At 39.8% G+C, this 21,112-nt stretch overlaps 1 protein-coding gene across 1 annotated transcript in view; it reads right to left on the minus strand.

Annotated features, from left to right (window-relative positions):
• The window catches only part of ADAMTS3 (ADAM metallopeptidase with thrombospondin type 1 motif 3), a 297,648-nt gene that overhangs the window by 272,797 nt on the left and 3,739 nt on the right, over positions 1 to 21,112 (minus strand). Inside the window, exon 3 of the mRNA XM_027087432.1 lies at positions 3,224 to 3,630. Coding sequence (XP_026943233.1) covers positions 3,224 to 3,630 — 407 coding nt within the window. The remainder of the gene's footprint in view (positions 1 to 3,223; positions 3,631 to 21,112) is intronic.

A 21,112-nucleotide genomic window follows, 5' to 3' on the forward strand; every position in this document is an offset into this window, starting at 1 on the left:
GGGGTGAATAAACAGTTTCCTTTCTCCCCAGTTGGTCTTGGACTGATAATTTTGTAAAATACAAGGAAAACTAATTAGTAGAAAAATAAAATGAAAAAACAAGGCACAAAACACCAGCCCCAACGCTTCTTATTATTATTAATAGGCCCAACGCAAATATAACTCTGTCAAACTGTCAAAAACGTTTCTTTATATAGTCTCACCTTCCGTATTTATCTTGTCACAAACCTGAGTCTATGGACACATTTTGCATAGTACTGCTTTTTTAACTTAAGCTAAAGCATTCTGTTTAATACAAATTAATTCTGTCTCAGAGCACTGCCCATTTCAAACATACACAGTATGCCACAAGGCAGTATTAGCGAAAAAGAGGTAAGGAGTTTCACTCAGGGAGAAGGCCACGCTAAGAACTTTCCAACCTTAGTGAAAAATAAATACCTGTAGCTGCTCCCTATGAGCAAGAGATCAAAGGACGCATGTAGAAAACCAGATCACTGGACCCCCCATCTACACCAGTCTAAAATGCACCCATCCAGATAGGGCTTCACTGGCATTCTTTTCCATAGCAGGGGACTTAACCTAATGGTTTCTGGGCAGAGATGTTCCCATTGGTATTTTTAAGGCAGGAGTGGCTGTGCTTTCTACTGGGACAACTTGGATTTGATTATAATCCCAGAGCTTCCCAGGGCAATGGCTTTATAGCCCATCAGGTTAATTCTCAGGCATCTATGTTATCTCAGTATCCCTGCTTCCCTTCCTAAGTTCAAGAAGGTCAAACCCAAATCCCTACACAGCAAGCTAAAGGAACAAAAAAGGTTTAGGAATCAGCTAATCAGCCAAATTTATTTATATTCCCATCAATTTTACTTCCTACTTCATGTCTGCTAAGGAGCTTATCCTGGCCAATGCAATTCTGCAATTTTAAGAACTTGTCCCCAGCTTAATGAAGTAGCCACTGGTGTTATCACTCTAATGTATTGATCTGCTCTCTATAACCGTGCTTCTCTTCCTGCCGTCATCTTTACTCTTCCTCCATAGCTGCTATGAGCTGGAAACTCTAGAAGAGGCTTCTGTTTCTGTACACCCACATAGGCGGCACTGCCTGCTGTAGGCTACACACCACCCTCTTCCTGCATCAAGTGCAAGGCCTGGGCCACTTATGTCTGGTTTGAAATTCTGTCCCCATTCATAAAATCTCTCCAGAAGATACTTCCTTATACCACAGTTTTTTAAGTTAAACATGATTCTAATATGTATGTCTAATATAAACACACACATACACGTATACCAGATATTTTGGCACTTAACATCTGTGGCAAATTTAACATCTTTGAGCTCCATGAGGATGGTAATTGGGATCATTCCTGTCACCATTTCACAATGCTTGGAATAGTGCTTGACCTGTAACTGGCTTCCCAGAAATATCTTTTAATTAATTAATTAATCAATGGATCAAAGAATGGAACAAATGAATACTTGCGGTTTACACTGGTAGAGATGTGCACGCGCACACACACACGCTATATCAACATACACATGACGCCAACAGTTAACACCATATCTTAAAAATGAGAAATTAATCCTAATAATTAATGTTCATTCAAACTCCGTATCTATTTTCCTCTTCCTTACAGCAACTTGCTATTGCCCCAGATTTCTGTATCTATAACTAGATAATTTGACATGTACAGTAAGAAAATTACTGATTGCTAAGTCGGGTTTAAAAATCACTATGATAACCCATTAAAATAATTTCCTTGCCTTTTGCCTTCCTTAAACTGATTTTCAAGCTTCAAATCTTCTAGCTCAAGCTTCAATCTTAACCAAGGAGATAAAAAATACATAATCTTTTTATGCTGTAAAACTTAAAAATAACACTAAATTAAATACTCAGTATATTTTACTTAGAAGTACTATAAAACAGTACCTTTTTTTAATAATTTATTTCTTTTTATATCCTGGTAGTGTTGAATCAACCTCTCTTAGTGAATACTTTAAACTTAGTCTTTTTAGAAAGCACTATCTATTGTTTTATTCAATGACTTAGTTAATTCAGACCTGTTCAACGTTTGTGTGGAATGAGAGGAATTTGAGAGATTCCTTGTGTCTTCAAACCCAAGGGCATGGTCCAGCACTAAATGTGACAGTGTGGTCCTAAACTGACAGAGTCCAACTTGGAGATCTGGACCTGCCACACATGCTCTATTCAGTTTTCCATCCTGACTTCTAAAACCCCACAGAACATCAAGAGGCAGTACAAGACCCCAAAATAAAGCTTACAACCATTAATCCACCAGCCTTGGATAAAAACATATGGTATCATAACTCCTTTGGGTTCTGCTTATGCATAGAGAGAACAGTGGCAGAAGATTCAAGGTATTGTTGGGGGACTAGCCAAGGTAGAAGGAATGCAAGGAATATTTTGAGAACTCCCAGAAGAGAGACAAAACAAAGACAATAGCTCTGAACTCCCAAGAAACAGCAGCCTGGCAACCATAGAAAGAAAAATGGTTGCTCTTTCTGAACAAAGACTTGGAGTCAACTGTGAATGGAAGAGACATAAACATTGACACACTTTTCAAATAACATCTGGAGATACAAAACAAATAAAAATACTTCACATCTTCACAGCATGTGAAGAAGGATCAGTTACTACTGGCCTCATCCACAAAACTAGAGAGGCATATTCTATTCAAAAATAAAGAAAAAAATGAATCAAAGCCACAATACAGAGAGAACTACATCTCATGTCCATAGAGTAATGCTATTTGAACAAATTCTGACAGAGGAGCTTCTCATTTCCCATTTTAGCATTCTTTGGGAAGCGAAAGAATGCTTTCAAATACTTTCTTTAAGAGGATATCCAACATTTCCACATAAGAAGGGAAATACTATCATTTTGAAGGAATCTACACTTCTTTAGAAAGTTGTCAGAATGATTTTAAATAAATAAGGAAATAAAATCCCCAGTGTTATACAAGTGAACATATAAGCCAAGAATGCTAAAATAGTTGTGTTTGGTTTCTTAGACTAATGTTGTCTTCATGTCAAATTAAGCCAAAGCACACATCTTTGTCAGTAAAATGCTTTCTAATGCTTCTCCCTGAACCTAAAATATAATAGTGAGGTTTTCTTTCCACCTCTACTTTCCAAACCATGCTGAAGCCATGCTGCACTCCCAAACACCTGCAAACACACAGACACAAAAGGCAATGAGTCTTACCAGACCATCACAGTTGCTAATGGCAACAGAGGTTCCCGGAATGTCCATGATGTCACCAACATAAGCACAGTTAGTCTGCAAAGGCTCTGTTTTCCAGATTCTTTCTGAAGCACTTCCTGGTTGATGATCATTAATGCGGTCGGTTATATTCCCAGGCACCAGAGATGCCTCATGCCATTCCACAACAGCGCCAGGAGCTACTAGCTGAGTGTTGGGCTTTAGTCGCAGATGAAAATCTCTTCCAAATGCTGTGATGTTAAAGAACAATTGCTCAGAGTTGGAAGACACGTCCCTCGCTGACCTCTTTTTGTGATTTGCAGAAAGAATATGGGAGAGATAGTGTCCTTCAAAATTTGTGCTGACTGGAGTCACCAGCTCATACTCTCTCTGTCTCTTTATTGGTAAATCTGTGGGGTGAAAAATAGAATTGTAGAACCCTGTATAACAAGAGAACACAGGAGGACATAACATAGGCATCAAGTGCCCACCTTACAAGACCGTACCTCAACTTGCATAATAAATATATTCTTGAACCATCTCATAAGTAGTAAATTCTGAGAATTCAAATCATTTCTCAAACGCATTTAGGTAACTCTGTGTTCAATGAATCATTTTCTTAATTTAAAAAAAAAAAGTTTACTGCAATGTGAACATTCATCTCATTTATATGTTTGAGAATATGAACAGAATAACTTTCCATAAACTGTATCTGGTGTGCTTATAGTCAACACATACTCCCAGTTAATTTATCATTGGCATAACTGATAACTGCTACAAACTTTTAACAAAGTTGCTATTACATAGAAAAACCTTTTTCTGATTGTTTTAATTTTTTCCTTGTAAGAATCCTAGAATTTATACTAATCATCATAGCTACTTTGTATTACATCTACCACTGGCCTGTAATTTATACACTGTAGTTTATGGTGTGGTAATTTATACATATCTTTTCCATCATACCAACCCTAACAATCATACTTCACAGGTGAGGAAACTGAGATTCAGGAGGTGTGTGTCCAAGGTCAAATAACTGTGAAGCTCAGATATGTCTCCAAGTCATACTCCAAAGCCCACACACTCACTCTGCTACATCATGTTGTATCCCATAAATCACAGAACATTTTCAGCAAATGAGGAGAATGGAGTAAAAAAGAAGAAATAACCATCTATAAACTGAATACACTAGTACTGGTTAGTCAAGAGTAAATGGCATTGTCATTTTGCACCATATTCCTTACATGGGAAAGACACTCATTTGAATATGAATTCAATATTTGGGGTTCACTTTACAACACGCGTGGCCACTTACATGTTAAACTGAATTTCACAATTAGAACTTAATTCCCCAAGTTTAGCCAAATGAGAGTACTGTGTCTGCTGAAATGCAAACATCCTGGGGAAAGATAACACATTAAATCAACCATTTCTCCCTTAATAGAAATGATTTTGAAGACAGAAGGAAATGAGGAGGGCAACAAGGATGAAGAAAGGATGCATGGAAAGGAAAATCTGAGAACATCAAGTTAAAACTTCCCCACCTTCATGATTCTAGCCTAAGACTAGTCCTGGAGTATAATAAAGTACCCTGAAAAAATGATATGATTCACAAATACTGCTCACCTATGGAAACTTCATGCGTGTTATCTAACACATTAGCATATGAGGCCCATAAATGAACCTAAAACCTATGGTCTTAAAGTATCCTTATAGAATCACTATGTTTTCGTTACTTTCCTGCTTTTTAAATAACTCAAAAAAAAAAAAGTGTAAAGTACCAGAAGACAAGTGAAGGTATTTTGCAACTTGGAAATTCCTTGAGTGCATGTTTGTTACCATTATGCCCCTTATAATGACTGATGTTATTTAAACAAAATATCCCCCTTTATTAAATGCACAGAGTAAGTAAAATGGTTGTACATATTTACTAAGCAGAGGAGTGAGGGTGGTCATATCACAGAGTAGAGTGAAGCCTGGCTTCCACACTGGGAACAGCAGCAACACAATTCCTGCTTCACAGGCTCTCTATATCACAGTCAAAGGCTTACACCAGGCATTGGGGTGAGCACAGGCACACAGATTCGGTCTCCCTTACAACCAAATCCTTGGCAAATACTTTTGTAAATTCTGGTTTAGAGAAAGAACTTGAAATTTTAGGGAATGAACTCAAGAGTCACAAAAGCAGACTGATGGAGGGGAAAGTTTCCACGGGGATGGATGAATTGGGCTCTTGGAGGTGGACGGACAAAGCCAACCCCAAATTAATTCCTTAAGGATAAGGAACTCCCCATTCAACTCAGTATTTCCAGTATCATCTAATATAAGATTTTGTACCTGCCAGGGTCTCTTATCAGTAGGATTTGTTTACATGTTTAAGTTAGTAATGCAGGTAACTGGGGAACATTTGCTTTATCTATGATGCTCCATGTGCTGACTTACTACCCAAGGCCCATGAGCATCTGGCTGCACCAATTATTCCAGCTGTAACTCTTTCTTTAACCATCGGTTTACCGTGTCAAGGGAAGGAAAAGCGATGCTTCATTTAATGTATGGATTTCTCATCTCCACCGAAGGGAATTCACACAACTGAAGTCTATAAACAATATACTGATGCCTGGATAAGTGACTGGAGAACTAGAAAATTTAGGAAGAATGAAGGGAGTCTCCTCCACACCCAATAGGAGTTTCATGCTTACAGTAAACCCATACACCCTAGATTCTCTGGGATGAGTCCATTTTTCCACTGTCAGACAATGTGTTCTGAACTGTTATTCAAAATAAAGATGGTGCATTTCTATAGAGCTTTGTCTTATCCAATGTTAAATAATAAGCCATTCCTAAAACGTACACATAAGAAACATTTTTGAAATTAAACTCTGAATGAGTCATTTTCCAGTTGGGAATTAATGGAAAAGATACATTTAGCCCCACTGGATGGTAGTTAATGGAATGGACAAAGGAGCTACCCAGTCACCTGCCATTTATTGCAGAATAAATATCAGGCACTCTGCTTTGTGCTTGAGAATATACCTTCTCTAATTCTTACAACAATCACAGTTGGTAGGTATTACTACCCTTCATTTATAAATGAGAAAGCAGACCTAGAAGGCCTGACACATAGCAAACAAGGAGCCAAAGGAAATTTTCAATTCTGATCATCTCGATGCTGAAGATCACGCTCTCACTCACTGATGGAACATCTTGCTGTCAATTTCTAAGTTAAGATCTGATTTTAAGGAAAACTACCACAAGAATGATGACATCCTGCCTACCTGCAGCCAGCCAACCTATTTTTCCTATATTGTACCTTCAAAAATTATTGTAGGGCTTCCCTGGTGGTGCAGTGGTTGAGAGTCCGCCTGCCGATGCAGGGGACGCGGGTTCGTGTCCCGGTCCGGGAAGATCCCACATGCCGTGGAGTGGCTGGGCCCGTGAGCCATGGCCGCTGAGCCTGAGTGTCCGGAGCCTGTGCTCCGCAACAGGTGAGGCCACAACGGTGAGAGGCCCCCGTACCACAAAAAAAAAAAAAAAAAATTATTTTAAAAGGCTCTTAAATTCTTGGTCTTGGGGAGAAAAATAAAGAGGTGGTGGATAAAGCTCAAAGCTATGAAAAGTATTTAATCTCAGGTTACAATCACATATGCAAACCAACATTAATTTACTGCTTTCAGAAATGACACATTTCACAGGCCCAAATACTTCCACAAAGCAATACAGCCTATGGTCAAGGAAGAGACTACAGTGCTAGAAAGCAGAAAAGTCAACACCTGAACTTGAGCAAGTTCTTTATTTTTTCTTTAGGCTTAGTATCCTCAGTTGTTAACTAGAGGTTAGTAATAGTTCCAACTTCATAAGTTTGATGAGAGGTTTAAATGAGATTATCCAGAGGATTCAGTAAATTTTAACTACTTTAACTTAAATGTAAATTAGTCACTTACTAAAATAGTGCCCAGGCGCAATTTTAAAATATGAAACTATACAATTGTCAGCTGGGGTGGCTGAAGGGCCACAGCAATAGGCATGTAAAGGTTTGTGTGAGCCGTAAGTTCCACAAGCACAGAAAGCTGGGGCCACTGTAAAGCCACACTGTGGTCACTAATTACCCAAGCATAACTCAGAAGCAGTGAATTTTGCACAACCCACTGGCACCTGTGCCTGTCTGGTCCATTCGCACCTCCCCCCACCGACCCCGGTAGTATGGATGAACTGTCTGCGGTTCTGTCTTACCTAAGAGCAAAGCCTCCGTTCATGTACACATCCTAGCCCCTCTTGCCTTTGCAAGACGGCTTCAGCAATTGCCCTCAGTTTCTTTCCTCATCAATTTTCCCATCACTAGATCATTCCCACCAGTAAATTAATAAGCTGCCATATTTTCCATCTTTGACAAAAAACTTTCTTGATGCCACATCTGCCTCTAGCTAAGTTCCCATTATTTCACTGCCCTTTATAGCAAAACACTTTTTAAAAATTGAGTATATTAGATATCTCCAATTCCTCTCTTCCCACGCTTGTTCTTTCTTGAACCCACTCCAATCACGCTCTTGTCAAGGTCACTAGTAACCCCATGTTGCTGACACCAATGGTTGAGACTCCATCTTCTTACTTGCCCTATTAGCAGCATCTGACTCTATTTCTCTTTCCTTCTTAAAATACTTCCTTTCTTTAGCTTCTAGACACCATTCTCTTCTGGTTCTCCTCTTCTCCTCAGTGGTCTCCCCTTCCCATTCTCCCTCCTCACGTTCCTTTATTCTCATGACCTGAACACACTGCAGTGTTGCATGACCTGGTCCCAGACTCTCCTCTTCTGCATCTACCCTCCCAGGATGAGGTGAACTCATCTTGTCTCCTGACTTTGAATACCTTCACCATCATACATCTCCAGCCCAGGCTTCCTCCATAAGATCTTCCCTCGTCTAGTCAATTGCCACTGGATCCTCTCCCTGTGGATATTCACTAGGTACCTCAGCACTTCCAAAAGTAAACTTCCTACCTTCCTGCTTCCAAACCTGCACCTCCTTGCCCCTGTCAGTAAATGGCAACGCTATCCTCCCAGTTACTCAGACCAAAAACTTGACTAAACCATCCTTAATTCTTCTTACACCACACACCAAATCTTTTAACGAATTCTACTGACCCTATCTTCAAAATATCTCCAGACTCTGACCACTGCTCACCACCTCCCCTGCTTCTACCCTAGTCCAAACCACCATCTTCCCCTTCACAGGTTATCCTTAAAACAGAGCCAATGGCAGATCATGTCTTCTCCTCAAAACCCATCCCACTCAGAGAAAAATGGCTCACAAGGGCCAGCACTGGGAATTCTCACATTTCAAGGTCATTGTGCTCACCATTTCCTCTGCCAAAGTGTCTTCCCCCTGACAGCTGCGTGGCTCACCCCTCCATTCCTTCAGGTGTTTGCTTAAACTTGACCCTCGCATTAAGGTCTTTCCTGCCCCCAGTAACTGTCTCATTACTATCTCCCTTCTGCATTTTACTTCCACAAAACTTGTCACCATCTCACATACTCTAAATCTTATTTATATGTTTATTTGTTCATTGTTTCTTTATACCTACTAGCATATCCCTTCATCAGGGCAGGGATTTTTATCTTTTCTCTTCACTATAGTTCTCCAGTGCCAGAAACTGACTCTGAAGCCACTCAGTAAATATATGTGAATTAATGAATGAGAGCAGTTTAGCCTGAGGGAGTATCTAAAATTAGAATGCATCTTCTTTTCCCCAAATAGTAATTTACCATCAAGCAATCGATGACAGCAAACCACACAAGTTGTCATACACCTCTATTGCCCGAATTTGCTTGCAAACGTTGGGTGTATTTCTCACCATTCCTGCTGGCCTTTAAATCAAACATTTCATAGTATCCCAAACTTACATTTTAAGCTACTAAGGACAACGACAAACATGGATCTAACCACTGAAACAGACCTCCTGGAATGCAGACACAGAGCCCCTGTGCTTAGGAACCAGAGGCAGGAGATTAGGCCCCACTCTGCATCCCTCTAGATAGTCACAGAATTATAACTCTACAGGTCAAAGATGAACAAGACCTTGAAAGATCATCTCTTCCTTGCCTCTTTCTTACAATTAAGACATCTCAAGTAGAAGACATCATGTTTTCTTAAGTTAGAGGTGCAGTACCTTTCACCTACTCCCGCCTTCTGGGAGGAGAGATTTTTCTCTGAGTATTTAGGCCTCTCCGTCCCCCTTAACCCACCCTTCCCCAGTGAAGAAGCATGACGGATGTGATTAGCAAGTCTGGGAAAAATAAGCGGTTTGCAAAGCTCAGCACTCCCTCATCATCATTCCTGGCCTGGGAACGATCCTGATAAGGACGCCGTTCTCTTCTACCTCCCCAGCAGCAGGCTCTGTCTCAGCCCAGTGGACCTGACACACACTGGGTGGGGTGCCCTGTCCGCCAGCCCACTGCCTGCCCAGGTGAGAGCCTTGTGCTTCTCCCCAGCCTCTTTTGTAAGAGATATTTTCACTATGTCTTTAGATTTTCTATTTCTCAATGTGTTCAGAACCCAGGCAGGTCAGCAGGGTATGTTTAATTGAGGACCTCCTCAAAAGCTTGAACTACCTATAAGCAAAAGTACTGTCACATCTTCGCTGTCAGTCTAATGATAACATTAACAATTCTCCTGGTCAGGGAATTCTTTCATATCTAAATTCCTCATTCTAGAGTTTAACATAATGACTTCTCCCTTCTTGCACTGCATGAAAAAAACCACCTTCTTGTGTATCTGTGCATGTGTGTATGTGTGATATGTATGTACTTCTTTTCACACACAAACACACAAATAGTGCACACAACTTACATCAAAGGATTTAAGGACCCGATGTTCTGTGCTTCCATATACTTAAAGACCTTTGAGCTAGTCAGACTTTCTGTTTTAATGTCAGCCATGTTAGACTTTTCTAATAGTTTCCAAATTTTACTCATTTCTGAGGCTTTGGACCATTTACACATGTCTGTGTTTTAACATGATACTTACACATAACAGACCCTCAGTAAATACAGGTTAAAGAAAAAGAAAAGTTGCCTCAAACTGAAAGCTGAATGGGTCAGTTTCACTGTGCTGAGAAGAAGGTGTCATACCCTCTCTTCACCCTTAAAATATCTACACCAAACTTCTCATTTTCACCTGAGTATTCATCTTGTCTTCCTGACTTCACTATTTCTGTTCATGATGAGCTGATTCTCCCAAACTCCCACGCTAAAAAAAACTGACTTCATTTCAACTTTTTCCCCACTTTATATCATTCAAGTCCTACTGATCTCACCTTAAAATCTCTCTCAAATTAATCCCCTTTCTTCCAATCACCTTCAAGTTCTCATCACCTCACACTGAAAAGCTGCAAGTACCAAGTCCAAATGCCCCACATATAATTTCTCACTACCAAATGCCGTATACATTGTATCAGAATATTTTCTAAATTACTGCCAGAAAAATTGTTTTGAAGTCTTATGTCTAATATGCCTAGGTTCTACCACTCACTACCTTTGTGATTCTGGTCACTTAAGACTTTTTATGTCAGTACCCACCTGAAAAAATTAGGGCAACAGTATTTAGTTCATAGACTTGTAAAAATTAAACGGCCTAATCCAAAGTGCTTAACACAGTATCCAGCACATAGTAAGTGCTCAATAAATGTTAGGTATTAATATTACCCTGTTATTCTTTATGAAGAGTTTCAACTGGCTCATCATTACTTTAGGATAAAATAAATTCAGAAAATTGATATCTGTATTTCCATGTCAGACCTGAAAATTGCTTGAAAGACCATCTACTAATCAATTCCCCTCACTTCACACATAAGAAACTAAACTCAAAGTTAGGTAATTTAACCCAAATCAAAACTTAACTTTATCATTTAAGGCCCTCTGCATTCTGTCCCTAATTTCTTTCCAACATCATCTCCCATATAACCTAAAGAAACATTCTAATGTGCTCACTAGCTTAATCACTCCTGCCTTTAGAGCCCTACTCTATTGCATCAACCGGGGGAGAGGTCTGTTGCTTTCTCTCCATGTATGCAAATCTAACCCGGCCCTCACGGCCTTTCCCAAGCCCCATCTTCTCCATGAAACCTGCCCTGTTAAACTGCCTAAAGTACAGACCTCAGGGTCTAAACTTCCTAGCTGACTGTCGTGCACTGCCTGCATAACAGTTATAAAAATCCCTTTGGGTGAAAAATTATATGTTTATGTCTTGTCCTTTCAGAGATTTTAAGCTCTTTGGGGCAGAGGTGTGTTCTTAAATGTGTTTAAATGTCCCCAGTGTACATCAGTCTTTGGGGAAAAGAGAAATTAATGGCTATTTTTGGAAGTGGGGATTCTTGGGAAGGAGTGCTGTCACAGCATCACCCTGTAGCCCAGGCTTTGGAATCATCTATACTCCTTCACGTATTCAGCCACTTATGCTCACAACGGAGGACAGGCAGGTTGGTATCCTTCTAAGTATGTTGTAGAACGCTACACAAATGTTTCCTAGAAGAGACTAGATGTCCCCAGCACATTACAAAGACCACACTCTAGAACAGCAAGAGAAGAGAAGTCTTCAGTAGTACAATCAACATTGCTAGGACCTAAAATGGCTGCAGTACAAAGTCTCATGTATCACGGCAATTTTTAGCTGATCTAATTAAGACCAAATCTACCCCAGGCACACAGAATATTGGAATACTTGTGATTGATGCAATGTGGCTCTAATTTCCAAGCAAAGAAGGGGGTGGGGTATGATGGTTGAATACTAAAGGTCTGGAGTCAAAAAGCACTGCATTTGAAGGCTGGTTTCAATCTCATGTGCTCTTTGGCACATGAGCTGGAAATTATGAAAATTAAGGCTCAGACAGGTTACCTGTAAAATAGGAAGAAGAGATAAGGCACATAAAGGGCTTAGTCCATCTAATAACATTTCAATAAAGAAAAATTAGCTGGTGTTATTATCACCATCACCATCATCATCTAGCTAGAGTTGTACAAGAAGGAAGTCAATATCAGATTCCTTCCGTGTCCCAGCACCCCTCAAGCCTCTCCCCATTTCAGTCTCACACAAATATAGTGTTTCTAGTGGTTAGAAGGGATCTTAAGCTCCATGTCAACAAATGGCCTGAAGTCTAGACTGGCTGTAACAACCCATGCTCCATTACCCAACCCAGAGACTGGGAATCTCTCCCGAGAATTGGCTGATTGCTCTACACTAGAGGCAGTCACACAGGCAATTTCCTTTATCAGGTATAAATTCTCAGTATGCAACAATCTGGCCACAAGAATGAAATCAAATAAGCATTTTCAAGATCTGCTAAAGAAGCAGCTCCAACAACAACATTTCCAAATCCTGAGCCAAGGGTAAGAGAATGACTTTCATCAGAAATGACAGGAGCCAGCTGCTCCAGGAAAGATGTGAGTGGGGTGAAGAGTGGACGTTAAAAAGGACATCACATGCCAAAGGGCTCACCAAAGCTGTAAACGCTAACGGAGAAGGGGACACATCTTCTCTCAAAGGCAATTAAAAATTAATTTTGACACATGCTGAAATTCTGAATGCAGCCAAATTCCTTTTTCCTCACTTCATCTCCTCTAGGCTCTTATCGCCACAAGGCAGAGAAACACTTTGATGTCTTTTATTTTAGTTGCAAACCTATTTTCATAGCCATTTGGGGGGTGGAGGGGGGAGGTGCTTTGCTTTTACTCATTATTAAGAAAGAACAAATAGTTGTGAACTTTAAAATTCTTCTCATTTTTTTAATCTGGCTTTTTCATAAATATTTGTTGCAATTGCACAATGTTTATGTTCAAGAGAGTCATTTAGGAAAGAACAGCACATTCTTCAGCATTCCAGGACATGAAATCAGGTAAGAGGAGATCTTTTAAGAAAACTGTTTTAAAGAAAAATATCCAAGTATTTTCTTTGTTTGCATCTTAAAATGATCAAATAATCAATAACAGGATAACAAGTAGAGATTTATTTTTTTTAAGTGAGGCCCAAATGCCAAACACTTAACATTCCAATCTTAGTTTTTAAAGAAGCACTTCTACTGGTTATATTTATCATCATTGGACATTTTACAGACTCAAGAGCAATATTAGACATTCTAAAAATTAATATTTCTCATACGTCTTACAATTTTTTGATGGATAATACTTTTGAAGACTAATATTGAGTCTAGAATTTAAAGCCAGGAAAATTAGCATTTGTCCCTAGGGCCAAAGGCTGGGGAAAATATGACAGATAAGAAATGCGGATAGTAGCTTTAAAGGTTTTCCCTGAAACTTTACTTGTGGTAATTATATTTTCCAAATCTAAAATAGTCTGGCTTATGGTTTGACAAAAAGTATGAGAAACCAGGACAGTCCACTAGGCTGCTGCTTTAGTTTCCTATTGCTGCTGTAACAAACTGCCACAAACCTGGCGACCTGAAACAACATGAATACGTTATCCTACAGTTCTGGAGGTCAAAAGTCTGAAATAGGTTGCACAGGGCTGAAAGCAAGGTGTCAGCAGGCTGCATTTCTTTTGGAAGCACTAGGAACGATCTGCTTCCTTGCCTTTTTCAACGTCCAGAGGCTACCTGCGTTCGCTGGCTCAAGGTTCCCTCCTTCCATCTTCAAAGCCAGCAACATCAAACCAAGTCTTTTTCACCTCCCCCTTCCATCTATAAGGACTTTCCAACAGGTAATCCAGGATAATCTCCCTATTTTAAGGTCAACTGATTAGCAACCTTAATTCCACCTGAAGACTTAATTCCTCTTTGCCATGTCATGTATTTACAAGTTCCAGGGATTCAAACACAGACATCTTGGGGGTCCACTCCTCTGCCTGCCACAGCCAACAGCTCCCATCAATGTGGCGGAAGTCCTCACAGCTGTGACGTTACTGCACACGTGTGCCGCCCAGCATCCGTCCCTCCTTGTCCTTTAACTGAACCCCAGTTTTCCCTCAGGTTAACCATCTCACACTCCACTCTCAGCCCCTGTCAGTCAAGAGTGAAACACCTCAATCCAGGCTAATCAGAGCACTGCATCACTGAGCACAGTTCATGGTTTGAGAATAAGCTTATGACTCAAGCCAGGTAGCCAATAAATGCCCTACCAGGAGCTATTAACTGGAGCAGCCAGAACAGAAGTGTTCTGTCTAGTGGGGTAATGATAGCCTAGAGTTGCTGGTGACAGTCTTTGCCACAACTTGGATAGTCACGATCTTATGCTACTAGAGAAATAAAGCCAACCCAGAGGAATAGTAAGAGAGAAACAAAGAGGGAAGAAAGGGAGAGAAGGAGGAAAGAAAGGTGGGAGGGAAAAGAGGAGGGAGGGACAGAGAGGGGAAGGAGGAAGAGGGGAGAGAGAGATTGATTCCTGACATTATTTGAGCCGTAGATCCAGCTATACCTGACTTTGATTACCTGATCAATTTTGTCTTCCTTAACCACTGTCAACTGGGTTCCTGTTATTTGCATCCAAAGGAGTCACGATTAATACAGGAACATTCTCTCAATGAAATGGAAAGAAGGAATTTCAATAAATAAGATGAAAAGAAAAGAAAGAATTATGTCCAGTATACATAAAATATAGTTGGTGTGGAATAACTTTTTGCACTATTCCTTACTCAACTCCTCCCTCTACTGCTATATTCCAATGAATTAAGCAACACTACATTGAGATACCAACATGAAGATAATACATGAAAATAGAACTCTTTAAAGAGCTGTCACATGGTGAGCTGAGTGGCTGGATAGTGTACAAGTCCATGACACACTAAATTAAGGTGACTGAAAAGCCACAGTGGCAGGCAGACCTATCAGAAATGTATGGACTAGAATGAGGCAGCTCTCCTTGAGTAAAAGTGTTTTTTAAAAGCACAAAACTGGGCTTCCCTGGTGGCACAGTGGTTCAGAATCTGCCTGCCAATGCAGGGGACACGGGTTCAAGCCCTGGTCCGGGAAGATCCCACATGCCACGGAGCAACTAAGCCCGTGCGCCACAACTACTGAGCCTGCGCTCTAGACCCCGCAAGCCACAACTACTGAAGCCCACGCGCCTAGAGCCTGTAGTCCACAACAAGAGAAGCCACCGCAATGAGAACCCCATGCATCGCAACGAAGAGTAGCCTCCACTAGCCGCAACCAGGGAAAAGCCTGTGCGCAGCAATGAAGACCCAATGCAGCCAGAAACAATAAATAAATTAAATAAAATAATAAATAAATTTTAAAAGCACAAGACTAAGACACACTAATAATAATACCTATTATTCTAGCTTGCTTACCATGTGCCAGCATTTTATGAATCCTTTAAAACTCTGTGAAGTAAGTAAGAGTAGTATGTCTATGTCACATACAAGACAATGAAGCTTTGAGAGGTTAAGGTCATCAACTAGAAAGTGTTGCAGTCAGGATTTTAAACCACACGGTAAACAGAGTCTGTGCCCCTGACCATTTGATGGAGGAGAGGCAATGAATATTAATAGTTCCTCTAATGCATACACTGGTTAGCTTTTAGATTAAGGAATGGACTCTACATGTAAAAAAGAGAGGTCTTTACATATAAAAGAAAGAGAACACAAATTCATATGAATAATTATTTCAATCATTCTTTTTATTTGTGTGCATTAGTACATATAAAAATATATGTACTAAATATGAAGAAAAATTGTAGGAAATGTGATTATCTAAATATTTGAAGATTCATATGTTTAATCCTACTTTACTTTCTACAAGTTTCCTAAATACTATTTTTGTTTTATCAGTCACTTCAAGAACAAGACAGGCTGTTTCATGCTGCTCACAATTTGTTCTAAATTCCATAAAGATTCATCATGCTGAATTTGTGGCACTCGTTTTATAAACAAGACTGACATTTTACCACAAAATCTCTTCTAGGGATTTATAGTTAGTCAGCAAAGTCACGTAAATGCATTCGGAAAATTAGGATGGATGAATTACATGTGGGAACAGAGATTCCTAAGCTAGGAAACTTTTCCCACGCTTTACTATCCATTCTAAAGAATACACAACTCTCAAATTCTGTTCTATGAGGTGGACAAATCTTCTTAGGGTACTGATAAAATTACAAAATATTTTTATAATACAATGGTTCATACTTTGAGGTACGTGGTAACTAGAAAATGATTAATTCATTGCATCTTTCAGAGATTGCATAACCAAATATTTAAAAATTATGTTCAAATGTCAAGAAGAGCAGAACCAAACCTAATTTAAAATTAAAATATTTTAAATCAACACTTTCCTATATATTGCTACTAGGAATTCACGTCCTACAAACATCTTCAAAAGTCATGCATTTGTCAAAATGTATCACGTTAATTTGGTTTTACTCAGTAATCAACTTCTAGGGCGCTCTCCTAAAGGAATCATTGGAAAAATGGGCAATAACCTATATACAACACTGTGTGGCAATGTTCACTATCATGAGAAAATGGATACCATTAGGGAAATTATTACATAAAATAAGGATTATTAGTATATGATGGGATGAAAATGATGTTTATGAGGAGTTTCTAATGATATGGAAAATTACATTAAAATATTAAACCAAACAAAATCAGGTATCCAATAAAAACCCCATAATCTGTGTATTAAAAGAAGACTGAATAAGAATATGCTAAATTATAACAAAAGTTTGATATTTGGGATGATTGTCAAAAATCTGGGGGATACAGAAATAGAAGATAACTATAAAAGGCACATGTAAAGCATCTATAATCAGAACAAAAACTGATTAATTAAAAAGACTAACTCAACAATTTATAATAGAAGTAGCACAGCTTAGAAGTAAAAGCTGATTTCTATTAGAGGAACTCTGAGGAAAGCGTTCTCAAAATTCTGGTAATAACAATCCTCTTTGAGGAAGCAGTAGGGTTCCATTTAAGTCTTCACTGTCAATAGATCCAGTCCAAGCAGTATAACCAAACTCTTTATATTGAAACTACTCATGATTTTAGCAGGCAATTTGGAATTGTCCCTAATGGATTTCCAAGGTAATCTTGGTTGGCTACCCATAAGCAAAGAATGCTTAAAGATAATCGTCCTGGAAACAGAGATGACCTTAAAGATTTCTTAACATTTCTGAGCAATATTATAATTATTTGGTACAATGAAAAAAGAAAACAGTGAAAGTATGGGGAAGGAATAGTTCAGCTAACCAGCAGTAAGTTGCTGGTGATAGGTAACATGCTGCATTTAATAACATCTTCATCTAAGAAGCTTAAAGCATTTAACTTTAATCATTATGATGCTCTATGGAGAGGTGGGAGCTAAATCAGTAAAGTCAAGTGTATGATCTTTAGTGCCAGGGAAGAACAATGGCTTAGGTGGCTGAAATTCTAAATTTTACAAGGGATCCCTTTAAACTTGCTTTAGACCACATCTTTTAGTATTGCTGTTGGCAAACCGGATTGACAGATTTCAATCTTAGCTTCTTATTTCCACTGATGCCAGCAACATGGCAACTTATCCCAAACAGACTTTAGAGCAAAATTAGTGAACATTCCAAACCTGCACATAATTCTATTCAATTTGACAAATACTTATTGAGCACAAACACAAAAGCATAAAAAACTGATAAGCTTAAGTCCCTGGCTTTGTGGGGTGAAACAGGAAGTCACAAGGAGTCTTGATAACATTGAATAATTAACTGTATAGCCATTGTTACCATCCTCATTTTCCTGGGGACCAATTAAACCTGGACAGGAGCACAGAACAAGAGCATTTTAGGAATATCAGAACACAGCCAAATCCCAGTAAGATAATAACCTGCTTACTAGATCTATGCACTGAATAACAAATATTTGAGAGCCCACAAGGTACCAAGCTCTGTTTTATGTACAGGGGATACAGCAGTCATCAAGACAAAGTCTTTGCTCTCTCAAGGGCTACGCTAGTGGAAACACTTATTCTATACCAAGGAGAAGGTACAGTGACACACTACACCTTGAAAACCAAACAAGTACCTGAAAATGATGAAAAATTATTTCTCAGGAAACCAGATATTTGAGAGGACAAATTAGCAACTTTATTTAGTTAAGAATAAAATGCAATGAAATTTGAAACTGGGAAACAGAAATAGGGCAGAGAAAGATGGATATGCCCCAATTCTAAGAGCGGGGGTGGGAGAGGGAAGACAGCTGAACACCAAAGCCTTAACAATGATTTTTCCTCTGATAACACTCAAGTAATCTCAAAGGCGTGGCTTATGAAACAAAAGGACTCAGAGAATTCTTTTTTGGATTCTCCAATTTCTACAGAACTATGATTATTTCCTAAGCCACATGTGTCACAGAGTAAACCTCCTTACCCAATCAGGCCAGCCAGCCAGCTACCCACAATTACCCTAGGCATCCTACCAAGGCCATATTCTGAGTCAGAAATGAAAGAGCTCCCTGATATGTCACAGAAGTAGTCTACCAATCTCATGAAACACATTTACACATATATACACATTACATACACATTCACATGTGCACCTATATGTATGTATGCATGCATGTATACATGTGCATATGTGTGGGTATATGTATGTATGGGTGTATGTATATACTGTGTATACATGTATGCATGGGTGTATGTATGTATACATGGGTGTAGATAGGTAGGTAGGTAGATAGCTCCTCTCTGATTGGCAAGGGAGCAGAGAATTAGGTGACAGTTCAAAACCTATTTGCCCGTTTTCCCAAGAGTCACACACCAAGAGGACATTTTTCCACTGGGTGGAGAAAAAAGCAAAGAAGTCACATCCCGTACTACAGACTTCATAGGTGATATATATATATATATATATATATATATATATATATATATATATTCTAACCTGCCCCCATCACAGACTGTCCTCTACTCTAGGGGGTTGGAACATATCAGATATATATTTTTTACTGGTCTCCTAAGCCAAATACTAAAAAAGTATGTATTGTTTTTCTATTTATAAAAAGAATTTAAAACTGGCAAAATTAATTTATCCTGTTACAAGTCACCTTTTGTGTGGGAATCCTGCTAGGAAAGTGGCACAAGTACTAGTAATATTCTTATCAATCCGGGTGCTGGATACCCAGAAGTGTTCCCTTCGTGAAGAATCAGCAAGGTGTACACTTATACGCACCACACTGCATGTATATTATATCTCAATAGAAAGGAGTTTTTAAATTTAGCTTCCTAACAATTTGTGGTGTGTTACTAAATTATACTTACCTCTTCTTGAGACATTAAATTATTCACAAATTATTCAGAAACATGGACTCTTCTCTAGCCAATTTGTAGATCAATAAATATAAATTCATTAATTCTACAAACCTTATTACTTTTTCCTAATTGTGTCATTGATCAAATAGCACCTCCAGGCAGTTATATAAAACTACTTTTCAATCAATTATTGGAAAAAAATTGCTTAACTATATGTAGAAAAGTACATTTACCAAAACTCCAGGTTAGCAATCCCTTGATGCATGGGGACAGGGGAAAGGAATCTCATTATTGCACATCAAATTTTTTAAATATATTTTTAAATCCCTCTTAAGAACAACATAAATGATTATAACCCAAAGCCAAATGGTACACTTTTGCTATCACAAGACTCATGAGTCAAATCTATTTTTATCTTTATTTCTTCCCTTAACTCAATTCGGAAATGGTAAATAAAAATGACAATAATAAAAGAAAGAAATCTCATAAAGCAGAGGAACTTGGGAGCAGATAAATCTTCAGCAACACAACCTAAGAGTGCCCTGCCCTCTTCTCTTAAGTGCTGTTACTCATCTCCCTCTTACCAAATTAAAGCAGACCTGTACTACTTTCTTCCCTGAGGACAAGAACTACCAAAGTAGTTTATATTAGCAAAAGGACTGGACCCAAAGCCTAACCCAGGGCCTCTTACATATGAGCATGCTGAGTCTATCTGAAAATTTAATCAAAGCAGTATATTTTATTCCTTGTAGAATGAGTAATCTTAAAATAGTTTTTTAATTTACATATCGAAATGTTGGGATGTTTAAGTAATCAAATGTTTAAGAAATAAAAAGTAACACAGCTTTCTTTCCCTACTTGTTTGAAGACTGGTTAAAGAAAAATCTGGGGCTTCCCTGGTGGCGTAGTGGTTGAGAGTCCGCCTGCCGCTGCCGGGGACACGGGTTCGTGCCCTGGTCCAGGAGGATCCCACATGCCGCGGTGCGGCTGGGCCCGTGAGCCATGGCAACTGAGCCTGCGCGTCCAGAGCCTGTTGCTCCGCAACGGGAGAGGCCACAACAGTGAGAGGCCCGCGTACCGCAAAAAAAAAAAAAAAAAAAAAAAAAAAGATACATGTTGGGGACGTCCCTGGTGGCACGGCGGTTGAGAGTCCGCCTGCCGATACGGGGGACACGGGTTCGTGCCCCGGTCCGATCCGGGAGGATCCCACATGCCGCGGAGCGGCTGGGGCCGTGAGCCATGGCCGCTGAGCCTGCGCGTCAGGAGCCTGTGCTCCGCAACGGGAAGGGCCACAACACTGAGAGGCCCGCCTACCGCAAAAAAAAAAAAAAAAAAAACATGTTGGGGGCTTCCCTGGTGGCTTAGTGGTTGAGAGTCCGCCTGCCAATGCGGGGGACACGGGTTCCTGCCCCAGTCCGGGAAGTTCCCACGTGCCGCGGAGCGGCTGGGCCCGTGAGCCAAGGCCGCTGAGCCTGCGCGTCAGGAGCCTGTGCTCCGCAACGGGAGAGGCCACAACAGTGAGAGGCCCGCGTACCGCAAAAACAACAACAACAAAAAGATACATGTTGGGGGCTTCCCTGGTGGCGCAGTGGTTGAGAGTCCGCGTGCCGATGCGGGGGACACGGGTTCCTGCCCCGGTCCGGGAAGATCCCACATGCCGCGGAGCGGCTGAGCCCG

This window comes from Aethalodelphis obliquidens, unplaced genomic scaffold, assembly GCF_003676395.1.
Source record: "Aethalodelphis obliquidens isolate GAN/ISIS:26980383/991018 unplaced genomic scaffold, ASM367639v1 scaffold59, whole genome shotgun sequence".
NCBI classification, from domain to species: Eukaryota; Metazoa; Chordata; class Mammalia; order Artiodactyla; family Delphinidae; genus Aethalodelphis; species Aethalodelphis obliquidens.